This window comes from Pholis gunnellus, assembly GCF_910591455.1.
Source record: "Pholis gunnellus genome assembly, chromosome: 20".
Taxonomy (NCBI): Eukaryota; Metazoa; Chordata; class Actinopteri; order Perciformes; family Pholidae; genus Pholis; species Pholis gunnellus.
The window spans coordinates 13,932,821-13,946,062 of record NC_136547.1 but is presented as its reverse complement, the minus strand read 5'-3'; the positions used below and the strand labels follow the sequence as shown (position 1 = coordinate 13,946,062).

At 41.3% G+C, this 13,242-nt stretch overlaps 1 protein-coding gene across 1 annotated transcript in view; it reads right to left on the bottom strand.

The window, feature by feature from the left end:
• Nucleotides 1-7,246, bottom strand: part of neto1l (neuropilin (NRP) and tolloid (TLL)-like 1, like) — a gene marked incomplete at both ends in the record, with an annotated part of 56,606 nt that extends 49,360 nt beyond the window's left edge. The window contains 4 exons of the mRNA XM_079181329.1: nt 5,400-5,648; nt 6,030-6,164; nt 6,276-6,332; nt 7,219-7,246. Coding sequence (XP_079037455.1) covers nt 5,400-5,648; nt 6,030-6,164; nt 6,276-6,332; nt 7,219-7,246 — 469 coding nt within the window. The remainder of the gene's footprint in view (nt 1-5,399; nt 5,649-6,029; nt 6,165-6,275; nt 6,333-7,218) is intronic.
• Nucleotides 7,247-13,242: the final 5,996 nt, after the last annotated feature.

Here is a 13,242-nt window from a genome sequence, read left to right as displayed (position 1 = left end):
TTTTCCACAGTCCACACCTGCTAACCATTAATATGATCTAAATTAAAAACATTAAATACGCAAAAGTACACAAATCCAAATTGGAATTTCATTTGCCTTGAAGCAACACAGAGAAGTCTCCCTGTCTCTTCTTTAAATGTATTGGCACAAAAGACGCAGCTGAAAAACTAATGGGCAACATGCTGTATTTTTTTTTAATCGCCCCACAATATTTGGAACAGTATCACTAGTCTAATGCACATATACTGCCCTAGTCTCCAAAGACCAGCATCTGCCTCACCACCAGGTTTTGGCTCTGCACACAGCCAGTGATCAGAGTGCAGAAGCAAGAAGGGGACAGCTTGCAGCTTTTATTTGCTTTGGCTTGAGGTGCTGAAACACCACTTAATCTACCAGTCCACAGGGTTCTAAGGTCACGGCGCCCAAGGACGACCTGAAAAGGGAAATGCTGACCAAATCCCCCAACAGAATTGCACACACAGAAATATACACACCATGCTTCCTCCACTCTGTAATTTCCCTTGCTGTATTCAACTATTCTACGTACATGAGAACATAGGGCTGCCGGTCACAATGTAATACAACATGCTGTATTTTATATCACACTATCACACTTACACCCTTATGTTGCCACAATTCAAACTACTATTACACTAAATTAATGTTCCAATTTGAATATGTTTGGGCAGAATAGTGACACAGGCAGACTGGATGAAACAATAAACAGTAGAAATCATTCCAGCTTTTATTATGCAAATGTAAACACATCCTTGGCCTTTGGCTTCCAGCCCTTTCCTACACCACTCCTCTCGTGGGTGGTTTTCTACTTCTATGCCAAGCTTCCCTCACTTAATTGATTGAGCTGCCTTTTATATTTGGACTTATGGAGCAGTAGAACGTGATGACTCCTGCCATACACTTACAGTCGGCTCCGCTTGATGCTTCAAAGTGCCATAAGGATAACGTGTCATGGCTAAATGTACTGCATCCGTGCATTTTAAAAGAGACACTAATGGTGCATCAATATGCACTTAATGGGACAGTTTGACATGTTTTAAAATGCCTATTCACTTTTCTGCCAAGAGCAAGATGAGAAGCTGGATACCTTTTCCATGTCTGGATAGAATATATTAACAGCCAGTTAGCTGAGCTTAAAGCTAAGACTGGAAACAGAACACAGCACGTCTGGCTATTTACACCTGGTGTTAATATGTGATTTGTATCTGGATATTGACATCCAATCCACAGGCTTTTGCATTTACACCTGTATTATTGAGCGCGCTCATTATCTTGATTCTTCCTGTATTGTGATCAGATCTCAATATACTGGTTTTGGTCAGACAGTGCTTGCAGACTTAGAAATAAACACGGAACACACCAGTGTAGAAGTGTCCCTGTTTTTGTGAGGGACAACTACTGCTACAATCAAATCTTTTTACCAGGGTTGCTTGAGCTGTACAGAAGGGGAGGAGTTAAATGAGCTTTTACTGCTGCATGGGTTTCCTCTCAAAATGGTGGTCCCACTGTATGGATTGCATTTATAGCTGGCTTAACCTTAAGGCTTAACCTGGTCCAGATGTGTGCATTCACAGCTTGCATTACCATGCGTTTGTCCTCATCCTGATCAAATATCCAGAATGCACGGTAATGCAAGGTGTTAATGGGTTAGATCTTGCTACTTAACATGCTATGTCGTGTTTGTTTAAGCCGCACAAAAACGGTGCTTTGGGAGCCCTAATGTGTCTGGTGGACAGAGGTATTTCCTCACTTTAGTGAAATTCAGTAAGGCAACAAACCACAAGGTAAGGTTTAGGAAAAATGTCACAAATGCGACACTTGACAAGAACACTTTGGGACACGAACACCGGCCTCTAACACAGGTCTCTCTCGTGGTTGAAAGTCCTGTGTTTGACCGCTCCACCTGCTGTCCAGCCCAGCACTAAACACTAGCTCTGACCATTACATAGTCACGTGGGTGTGTTTAATTACTTCTGTGAGTCGCACATGCAGCCTGCCTCATGGACTCCATTGCCTGGTGAGCTTACGTGTACTGATCCACAGGTAGATAGTCTCATCATTTAAAGTGTGTCTTTGTGGCTGAATTAAGCAAATATGAGATTATTGCACGTATGATTTTCTCATATATATTGAAATGGTGACAAAAACAAGCTACAACGTACAAAGAAGACCGCTGTAAAAGTTCTGTGATGCAAGAAAAGACCAAGCATGAGGCATCTGGGTGTAATTTGTTTGACAAATAAGTTGCGCATCACATCACTGGGACAGACGAGTTAATTTAGTGACTGTTCTGAGTGAATCTCTAGAGACTGTTAGACCGGCATCTCTCATTTCCTCTGGTGCCTCAAATAAACTGAATACGTAGCATCGGCAGACTGTAAGTGGTTCACTGAAGTACCTCCACATTTAATATGATTATGAGATTCTAGTCACTGCTGGTTCATCCACCGGCTTCTGTACTAACCACATTAGTCACCAGGAGCACAAGGCTCTGATAGGACAGAATGTGAAGGAGAGGCATGAGAGTTTTTATCTCTCCGCTCCTAAAATGACTGAGAGAGAAAGAGAGTAAGAGGAGCTGATTCATGTCACCTTTTTTGCCTCTTTTTTCTCCTCCATTCATCAGAGGAGGGCTGTGTGACTTACCATGGTTTGCAGAGCAGCTGCAGATGTGAGACACTATTCAAGATTTCGAGTATCAAGTCAAGTGAATTCAAGACTTTTATCTCCTTAAATTATGTAAATCATATGCCACAGATATTTCCTATCAAGTCAAGAGGCAGGGTTTTTTTTCCCTTTCCTCTCAGCAAATTTTCAATGAGACTCCCAGGAGAAGCAGGCAGAAGAGACAATACTTCAACAGCACATTTCAAAAAATGTAGTCTGGGTGCTTTATCTCTGACTATCAAGGGCTGGAAATAACTAATTATCTTTCATCTGTGTCGCTTGAGGTATTTTTGGTAGTGACATTTCTTGCAAAATGCCTACTGTACTTACATTTCTATTTAAGACATCCATTAGAGAAGCCCGTTTTGCAGATTATCTCTTGTGTAATGTATATGTCAACACAAAAATACACTTATTATAAATGCTTGTATTTATTAAAGAAGTAGTTCAACATCTTGGAAAATATGCTTATCTTAAAGGTAAGATGAAAATACCGATGTTAACGGCGAATGTGAAGCTACACCACCTGCAGCTGGTTAGCTAGCCAGATAACATACACCATTATACACACAGTCTGTGCATTCATTTCTAGCCAACGTCTATGTTGCTGATAAATGGGCTCTTTAGGGGGGGATCAACCCGATCTGCACAAGAGGTTGAATGATGCAAAGTGAAAGTGAAGTGACATTTTTTTTCGTTTTCTGTCTGGTAGGCAGATTAGCTGTTTCCAGTCTCAGTGCTAAGCTAACTAGCTGCTGTCAGTAGCTTCATTTTTACTGTACAGACCAGGCGACCACCTCTGGTTCTGAAAAGTGAAGCCAATGCGGAAGTGCCTTAAACTTGGAGTCTCTCTTCTGACCAGCAGGTGGCGACTCCTCCGGTTGCAAAAAGATGTCCGATTGTATAGAAGTCTATGAGAAAATGAGCCTACTTCTCGCTTGATTTATTACCTCAGTAAACATTGTAAACATGAGTTTACGGTCCCAATCGCTAGTTTCAAGTCCTCTTCAATACAGCATGATGTCCATTTTGTAAATTATGGTTCAATTTAGAGTAAAATCGACCATAAAGCAGGGTATGCTTTGAGGTGTGGCTACCTCGGGATTGGAAGGTCGCTACCGCTACCTGAGTTGTAAACGGTTTGGTCACTTCCGTTCACTGGTTGCAAAAAAAACCAACAAGATGGCGATGGCCAAAATCCAAGACGGCGACAGCCAAAATTCCGAACTCAAGGCTTAAAAACCGCAGTCCACAAACCAATGGGTGACAATGCGATGACTACATCCACTTCTTATATACAGTCTATGGTACAGACATGAGTTTGACTCAATCTTCTCATCTAACTCCCAAAATGTTTAACTATTTATTTTATGGTAGCCTATAGTTGAGCTAAAACGCCATCCATCCAATTATATTATTGTCTGGTAAAGGTTTAGATATTCAACTAGCCGTGTTGCAAAAGAGTTCCAAGTACCCTTAAACATAAATAATGCATTTCCTTAATAGTAAAACGTATGTAAAACGGAAGCTTATGTGTAGAACACAGCTGCAGGTTCGGAGATTCATGACTCAGCAGACAACAATCTCTATAACACAGAACATATCCATGCCTGACACACATTTTTGTGCCAACATATATTTCGCTTTTTTTCCCCCTCACATGAGCAATATTGTAACTGACGGTTTAGTACTGTGATGCTTTTACACTGAATGCTTGGAGCTACAGCAGCTTTACCTTAGAGTAGTTTTTCATAAGCAATTTAACTTCTAGCAGTATTTCTGCTCTCTTCCTCAGTAAATTACCTTCCTATTTACTGCACTTCTTCACTAAGTTCCCATGAAGAGCTTCAGCCGCACAGACACACACACACACACACACACACACACACACACACACACACACACACACACACACACACACACAAACCCACAAAGCCTTTAGAGATAAATCTATAGTCCCACTTCATCTCGATAGTTCTCTATTCAATAGCCTGTCGCTATTAGCATGTTTCTCAGGTGAAAGGTTGACGTACTGCACAAGTGTTTATCATTTAAATAATGACACACTCAAATCTCAGATGATAAAATACCACTGAAGGTGAAGTGTGCCAGTGTGGAGGCATATACTGTTCATGCTTCCTGGCACTGTGCCTTTCAATGCTCTAACACACAAAAAAAGTCGACCGTGTTATTAGTCCCAGTCGAATGTAGGTGAAGGAACATTAAATCGTGGTTATGCCCTGATTCCTTGTCATCGACCCTCACGCTTCTTCCGTAATGGGATCTCAACCGAAGATGAGGCAAATTAAGAAAGCCGAGGTTTTACACACAACCGTAATTGCCACGATTGTGTTGGACAATACCGATTAGTTTGCTACGCTCTCTCTGCTTCTTCCAGCAGTGTCAACTGTGGAGTGGTGCCGCTGAACTGAATTAAAATCTGAGCTGCTTCACATCAGTCCAGATATAGAGAGAGAAGAAATAACAGCCAATGTCCCCGCCAATGACAGTATATTGCCAATGGAAATACTTAGTGTGTGCAGACAGACAATCAATAAAACTGCAAGAGGCTCTCACAAGGGCGAGTTTCCTGGATGATGTTTGTTACTCATTTGGAGCACTGCTGTTAGGGCCACAAAGCATTGACGTGCTCACAAAGAAAGAAGTGAATTGACAAGAGCAGCAAGAGGCGAAACAGCAACAGAAACATGTACCTGCAGTGAAGTTGTAACTTGCTGAAAATCCCACCGCTTCCAGTTCACCATCCGTAACAAATTTTATCCACAGATATCGGCCGCTACTCCTGATATCCGGCGGGCTGTGCTGACCGCAGTACCGTCCGAGAATCGGGGAGAAGCCAAACGGTCCATCCCGGACCTCGATGTTGTCAAATTTACATTCCCAAGAGGACTCGATTGAATAATTCTCCTCAAAGTGTAGATCAATACACTGCCTTGGGGGTGCTGGAAGACAATACAAATAATTACCACCTAGCACACAGGAGGGAGTGAAATATTAGTCATGCTTTAATTGATGAAGGTTCAACTTGTTTCATTATCAGCACGCCCACACGCTCAATACCTCAAGTCCTGGCTGTTAGTCAATGTATCTCTAAAACACCCGATCTGTGATAGTTAATGGCCTCAACATTCACTTTGGTGATTTTATTAACCTGATTATCAGCACTGAACAATCAAATACCCCCCCCTCCTAATGTGAAAAAAATACCCGCCTGTCTAATAAACCAACACATCACATCACTCTCTAAGGATAAACCCAAGAAATGCTTTAGCTTTATAGAACAAATAGCTGAATCACATTGCTTCTTTAAAGACAATATTTACCTTCAAGGATGTAAACACACTCTGTGTCTGGGGGGTATTTGTTTGGGTAATTGGGAGAAGTGAAGAGCCCTCCTACTGGTTCTTTCACCCACGTTCCACATTGACCTGCAGGCTTCACTCCAGAGTTGTTCTTCACTAAAGATACATACAGCAAAGAGAAAAGAAAAAAAAAGTCAAAGATTAAAGCTTTGAAGAGAGGATTTTTTTAGGGAGTCAAGACACGCGGCTGTGGTGATTGGGGATTACCTGATGTATCCTTCCTTGTTGCTCCAGACAACCCAAGTATGAGAAGACTTGCAACAACTGTAAGAACAGAAAGACAAATGCATTTTGACTGAGGACCAAGACATGCAAATATGTTTTTTTCTCTGTAATTTCCTTTGTTTTGTGCACAGCTTTAATTCAGCTGAGGGAGAGTTGAGTCAGCAATGACAACATTTCAGGTTTTAGTTTACATGTACTGCACATCAGCAATATGCTAATTAAACCTGTGCCTGACTGTGACCTTAAAGAATCCCCAAACAGCACACAATAACCAAAATAATTGCAATAAACCGGTCATTATTCACATCTTATCGATTATGATCATTTTGACATGTAATGTAAGAAAATGTAAACCTTTATAATGCTAATAGACTCAGAACTTAACCTCTATAGGCCAGTACTGTAAATCTGTGTGAACACGTAATCTGAATGACTATCTGTGTCAGCCACAAACCTTAACCGAAAAAACAACAAAAGCAATTGAATATAATGGGTAAGAAAAACTATAAACAAATGACTCACATTTGACCAAAAAAGTAATTACAAATATGAACAAAAAAACTAAACTAAACAATTACCAAAATGTATTAAAAATGATGAATATCACAAAAGATATGAATAAAAGATTCACAAGAAATAACTATAAATTAAAAAAGAACAAAACATTACAATTCCTGAAAGATAACAACTTAGAGTGACCTTCAACATTGAGTTTACAGGTTGCTGATTACAGTGTGTCTGTATCACCTCATGATATTTAATATCTTCCCACCATGCTCCTATTTTGAGTGAAATCACGTCGCTCTGTTGTCAGCTTCCTTTAACGCCGATTAAAGGATAAGTACACTTCTCTTTCGTTAGGGTACAAGCACGCAATACGAGCTTGGAGCAAGTGTGCTTCCGCCGATGAACACTGATGTCTTACCGTGATGGAAGCTGTGCCCATGTACCATGTCTGTTCCTTTCACAAACGGCTTCAGACTCAACTAATTCCATTTAGATTTAGGAATACTTGAAGAGAAAAAAAAGATTGAGATGAGAGTTTCTGAAAATTCACTCCGGGAAACTGCTCATATCATGCAATATTTCGGTGAAACCAAAAAAAAAAAAGCAAATCTACTCCTTAATTAAAAGAGGAAAACAAAATATCCTTGCAGATGAACTAATCACCAGTTTCATATAAAACCAAAAACAGTTCTAAACACTCGCCCGATTTCCATCCAAGCGTTTCTAATACCCTTTGGTGCTTTTGATGCACTGACAGGATTAATAGTCCCGTCATCAGCCCTTCTCTAATCGCTCCACCTTTGCAATCTTCTTTGGGGAGACACCAGGGACAGCGTTTTGTCCTCTTTGGTCCCTTTATCAGGAGAGCGGATCCTTCAGGGGCATGTAAAACCACGCAACACTCATCCCTGCAGCGTTTTCTTCACTCCTTTGCGGTGCGTAAAATCCCTTGGAAAACACCGGAGAGGCAAAGAAAATTATAATTAAGTGGGTTTTCGTTTGAGTTCCATGTGTCGCTTCTGCTCCAAAAAGCTGTCAGTGTTGCTCCGAGTGCATCCCTCTGCGTGGCTTCTGTCAACTGGAGAGTCCCCGCAGCCAGCAGGAGTTAATGTACGATCTCCCTCCTCCTTCCCTTCATTCAACACTACGGCCGTCCAATGCGCCACAGTCCCCACGTACTTCTGAGGCACGCATTGAAAACTTCTCCAGGACACGACTTCATCTGCGCGCGCGCACAGACACACACACACACGCACACACACACACGAACAAGCACCAGAGAGAGAGAGAGAGTAGAGAACGGAGCGCTTATGTGTGTGTATGAGTGTGTGCTGGAACAATATAAGCACGCGCCGCATAATTAATTTCAGTTCGTGGAGATCATGCCGCGCAATGGGACATGGAGAGGTAAGCAAAGAAAGTCAATGAGATACGCAATAGAATAAACAAGCACGAAGACATACATGTCAGAGAACGAGTTCCATCAGCGTGATCAAACACGGAAAAGGCTGCGGAGTTATGTTGGAATAATGTGGTGCTAATATTGATAGCTTTAGAAGCATCGAAGCACGTCTTTCACCCTGCGTTTGCTCATCCACAGTCAGAGCTTTGTTTCTGGTTAAAACACATAAGTATCTCTTTGTTGCATTTGGGATGCACCCTAAAATGTAGCCAAAGTGCCACAGCACTTCAAGGTTATCATGGTTGAGAATGTCCCTTACCTCTCCAATGTTTCCAATTTCTACAAGGAATGGAGAGGTAGTGAAAAGGGCATTTTTCTTTTTTTTTATGAAAAAAAGGGGACAAAGACCCATTACTTTCCTGAAGTGTGAGCATCAGGATGTATGTATTGTGTAGCCGCTCTTACACCTGATGACAAAGCTGATCAGAGGGTGCCCAGGGACAAGTCAGGGGCTCAGGTTCCCAAAATAGTCTTGGCACCTAGCAGACAATATCCATCTTCACATACTCCTGCTGCAGAGGCAATCTTGGACTCAGTTCCCTATGTGTGTATGCTGATGGCACTGGTTAGGGTACGCTGGACAATTTGAATCAGAATTTGAACTTCCAATGACTTTCTCTCTCTTCTGTCTCTCTCCTCCTCTGTGTGTGTTTTTTGTATAAACCCTCTTGAGATTTCTTAGATAAAGACGCACTATTGTCTCCAAAGTCCTCCTCTTAATTACATCCTGTCCCAAAGATTGGCCCGTTATCACTACTCTCAAAGTGCTTGGTTTTACAGGTAATGCAGACTTTAGAGGGGCCATGGTGACTTCCAGAATACGTGTGGGAGTGGGAAATCTCAGAAGTCTTTTCAACTAATAGGCTCCTGCTAATCTGTTATACAGAGTGATTTAATGGACTTGGGATTTAGACCCCCCCCCTCAACACAAGAACTGAAGCTTAGCCACCAGTCACTTTCTTTCTACTGTACAATCCACTCTCATAGAGCTCGAAGCCCACAGTGTAGCACGGGCTCACACTGGTTTCTCCAAAATTCCACGAACACACCAGGGCTGAAAAGAATTTAAAATGTCAATTTCTCTGCAAAGCCTATTATAAATTTCACAGTCTGTGGGGACTTCAATAATATCTGTGCCAAAATACAATGCAGTGCCCAAAGTTATTGATTAACAGTGGCGCTGTGATGTCCGACAACGTTATGAGCACAACACCACACGTTTCTGATGGGTAAACTCTGAGATAAAACAGCAGAGCTATATGGGAATTATTCAAATGAGGCTTATCGGGCCCACTGTATGCAACAGTAGCCCTGGAGAATTTAACGGCAGCCTCTGGTTTAGCTCGCCGCCATGTATAAACTGTCTGTTTGACTGAGTGGCACCGAGGCAGTGGAAGCGTCTCAGAGAATAAATTCAGTCAACAGCAGCCTCAAAGTCTGCCATTTTTAGTGAAGGAAGTCTATCATTTGGCTGGCGATATCCATTGTGCTGTTCCGGCCTCACCTAAATTCGTAATTGTAATCGGTTTGGGGGAAATGAGACATCCATGCGGGCCGGGAACCATATGTTTGCAGCACACACACCACTACATGGACCGGTAAACACATCAATACTTTACACATGCATTACTTTATTTGAGGTACATCTCCTGATGGCTCATTGTCAAGCTTCAATTTAATTACCGGCTTGTTTTCCCAAACATCAAGCCTCATAAGCTTCACTTAAGCACGCAAAAGAGCGGTTGCAACAAGTATATCATCCTGTAGCATATACAAAACAGCAAGTACTTCGTGATTGCACCCTGTTCATTTGGCTCAGACCTGATGAGCAAATTGGGCATTCACCCCCTCCTCTGTGTTATTCTAGTGGCACTGCCAGTACTGTTTCTTTTCGTCAGTCTAACAGAGGACAGCGCTAAAGCGGATAAACACTTACGCTAATGCCTCCTGCCCGGTGGGACTCAAATTAACCTTATTAGTGATGCATTGAGCAGTTTGTTGACCTAAATAAAAACACCATTTATTTGTCATTCAAAGCGCCTTGTAGTTCATTAAGCAGGACCCAGTTACAAGAAAAGGTTGCACCGACCATGGTTACATTTTGAGCTGCTGTTTATGCTACATTAGCTGTCTGGGTCTCTGGTGATAGAATGCCTTTATCCCGGCCCTGCACCTGGAGCCAGTGCGAAAATAATTCCATCAGTAGATGGCCCATAAACTACCTGTGGCTTCATTTTTGTTGAGGTGCCTTTGTTAGTCTGCAATGCAGCATGCCCATTATAAGCCTGTACTCTCGCTCACACTCGCTCTCTCTTTTTGTGCAAAATGACACATGGTGAAAGAGAACTATACTTAAAATAAAAAAAACTTCTCGGAGTAAATAAATATAATGTATTCGTCAGTTGTGCAACGTTTATGTTGGAAAACTAAATCCCAATATAGTGGAATAACATAATAGTAGGGTTGTGGCAACATTTCTTTCGAATCGATTAATCTGCCAATTATTTTATAGATTAATCAATACATTTTTTTGGTCTTAAAATGCCCATCACAATTTCCCAAACCCCAAATTAATGTCTCAAAATCGCTTGTTTTGTCCAATCAACAGTAAAAAAAACAACTAAAGGACTAAAGACGCCTAGAACATTTTAAAGTTTTAACATTTTAAAAGTTGGATTTGAATTTTTTTTGCCTCTTTGCTTAAAAAATATATATTTAGAAAGAATAGTTTATTATCAAAATAGTTTTTCTGTTGATCGACTTGTTTATTCGACTAATTATTTCAGCTCTAAACTGTAGATTTATGTAGGAGATATATGCAAATAATAATACATTAAACAAATTGTAATGTACATACGTGCAATTGGTGCTTCATTCTTCTCTTCTCTCGAAGACACATTGATTCCACTGAGTTCAAACAGTCCATATATGTTATAAAACATCCAGAAGGTCAAATGTGCCTGCGCACACCATCTTATTTACAGATGCAGGCAACATGACCTTCAGTGGAGAATTTAAAATGCAAGGACATAACGCACGATACAATGTAAAAGTACACTGTCAATAGAATACTTGTTACGGCAGGGATTTCTGGTTTGAATGCACAGTCAGAAAAAAAAGCATGGACACTTGTTACATCTATAAGTTGCCCAGTGTTGCTAATGTTGATGACTAAAATCACATTTTGCAAGATAAACTCCAATTTTGGTTCTAGCATACATTCCTTTCAGCGATTCAAAGTGCTCGATGCTAATTTCACTTTGAACTGCTCCACATTCATCTCTCTCATGTCTCAATGCTGCAACTCATCTGTCAATCACTGTGGCTTTATCCATCCAGCAATTAATCTCAGCCCAAGAGGGGCAGCTGCACTGTCTATGAACCTAAACGTCTGCTGAATTGCTACGCCTGGTCTGCACATTTTTGCTCTAGTTATAGTATGGCGAGTAACTATATGAGATGGCATTTTTTAAAGCACGGTTGAGCAGATCCTTTGTCCTCGTGTTTCCTTTGCATGTCTTTCACTTTTTCCTCCTGTCCCTATCATTGGGAAAACAGTGACTTGCTGCTTCACAGGTGTCCTGGATTTGAGCTAACATACCCTCTGCAATCTGTTCTGTCTATGAAGTCCCAAGCCCCTGGGTTAAACTGACCGTGTAATTCATCATCTGACCTCATTGGCCACTTGGTAGGGGTGCCATATACACTGTGGAGTGACACTCTGTGGGCCATAACAGCCCTGATGGAGGCGTTAGAGTCACCAATGTCATACTGCCACCAAAACACAGATTCTTTTGGGTAGAGGCCAGAATCACAGCCGGCACTGATTGTTTGCTTACAGCATCCAATAAACCATGGTACCAACAGAAGAGTTATTTTCTTCTCCTCATTTAGCGTGTTGATCTTTTGAACTAATATGCATACATCAGCAAACAGATACATAATGACACATAGCTTTTGTTTCATGAATCACGCTCACAGTGCTCACATTTAGTTTCATTTGTGTTTAACTTTGAGTTACCAGTGCTGAGGGTGCCGCTGCTGGTTGCTGCTGCAGGAGGGGCATCTTGTCAGGCCCCCTAAAGCACAGATCTTAAATGCAGGAAGTGGCCATTCAGAATGTAGTGTAAGTGCCCACCACATTAAACTATTCATACTGGATCTGTCCTGTTTTGTTTGTAGATTAGGTGGTAGTGTTTGTCTTTGCTTTTCAAAAAAATATTCCGTAGGTAAATAAAACCCTCTTTTTTTAAATTCCACCTGTCACTTCTCATGGGTGCCCATTCTGTGCGGCTGCATTGTTGAGGTGAAGTGCAGGGTTGTTCGGCGGTGTGGGAGTGTCCCTTAAATGGTCCATTTGTGTGACGTCTAACCAGAAACCCCAACGTGAAGAGCGTCACAATGGCAAGCGACTGCAAAGTCATTAACTATCTTTGTAGTCCCTCATTGCAGGGGTGCACTTCTCTGGAATGGTCATCAATTAAATTACACTCCATCCATTATTGAATACATTGGCAACATTGCCAAAGGGTGAAGTAATAATAAGATTATATAAAGAGTGGAATGCTACATGGTACTCTATTTACGTGCATCATTACCAGGTGAGTATGTTGATTTTACCTGGGGCGTATTAGCTTTAGCCGAAGTCTTTTTTCATTTTATTATGTATTTTGGACACAGAGTTTTCAACCTGCTAGGAGAGTTTTAGCGATAGCATTAGTTTGAAGGTAATCAAAGCTGCTATAGTCATTTCAGCTGACAAAATCAGGTCATTGGCGCAAAGTAAGCACTTTTGTTTACATTTGTGTGAAATCAGTTCTATTGTTTCAAACAATTCATTTTTAGTGGAAAATGTGCCCACTTAGTCATTCCATTAATAAAAATGATTTAGTTTTTCTTTAATTCACACCCCTTCCATATTCTGTGGAAGTGTCAAGATGTAATTCATCCTGTGTTCAAGGAGCCCCGCTGCACACTGGC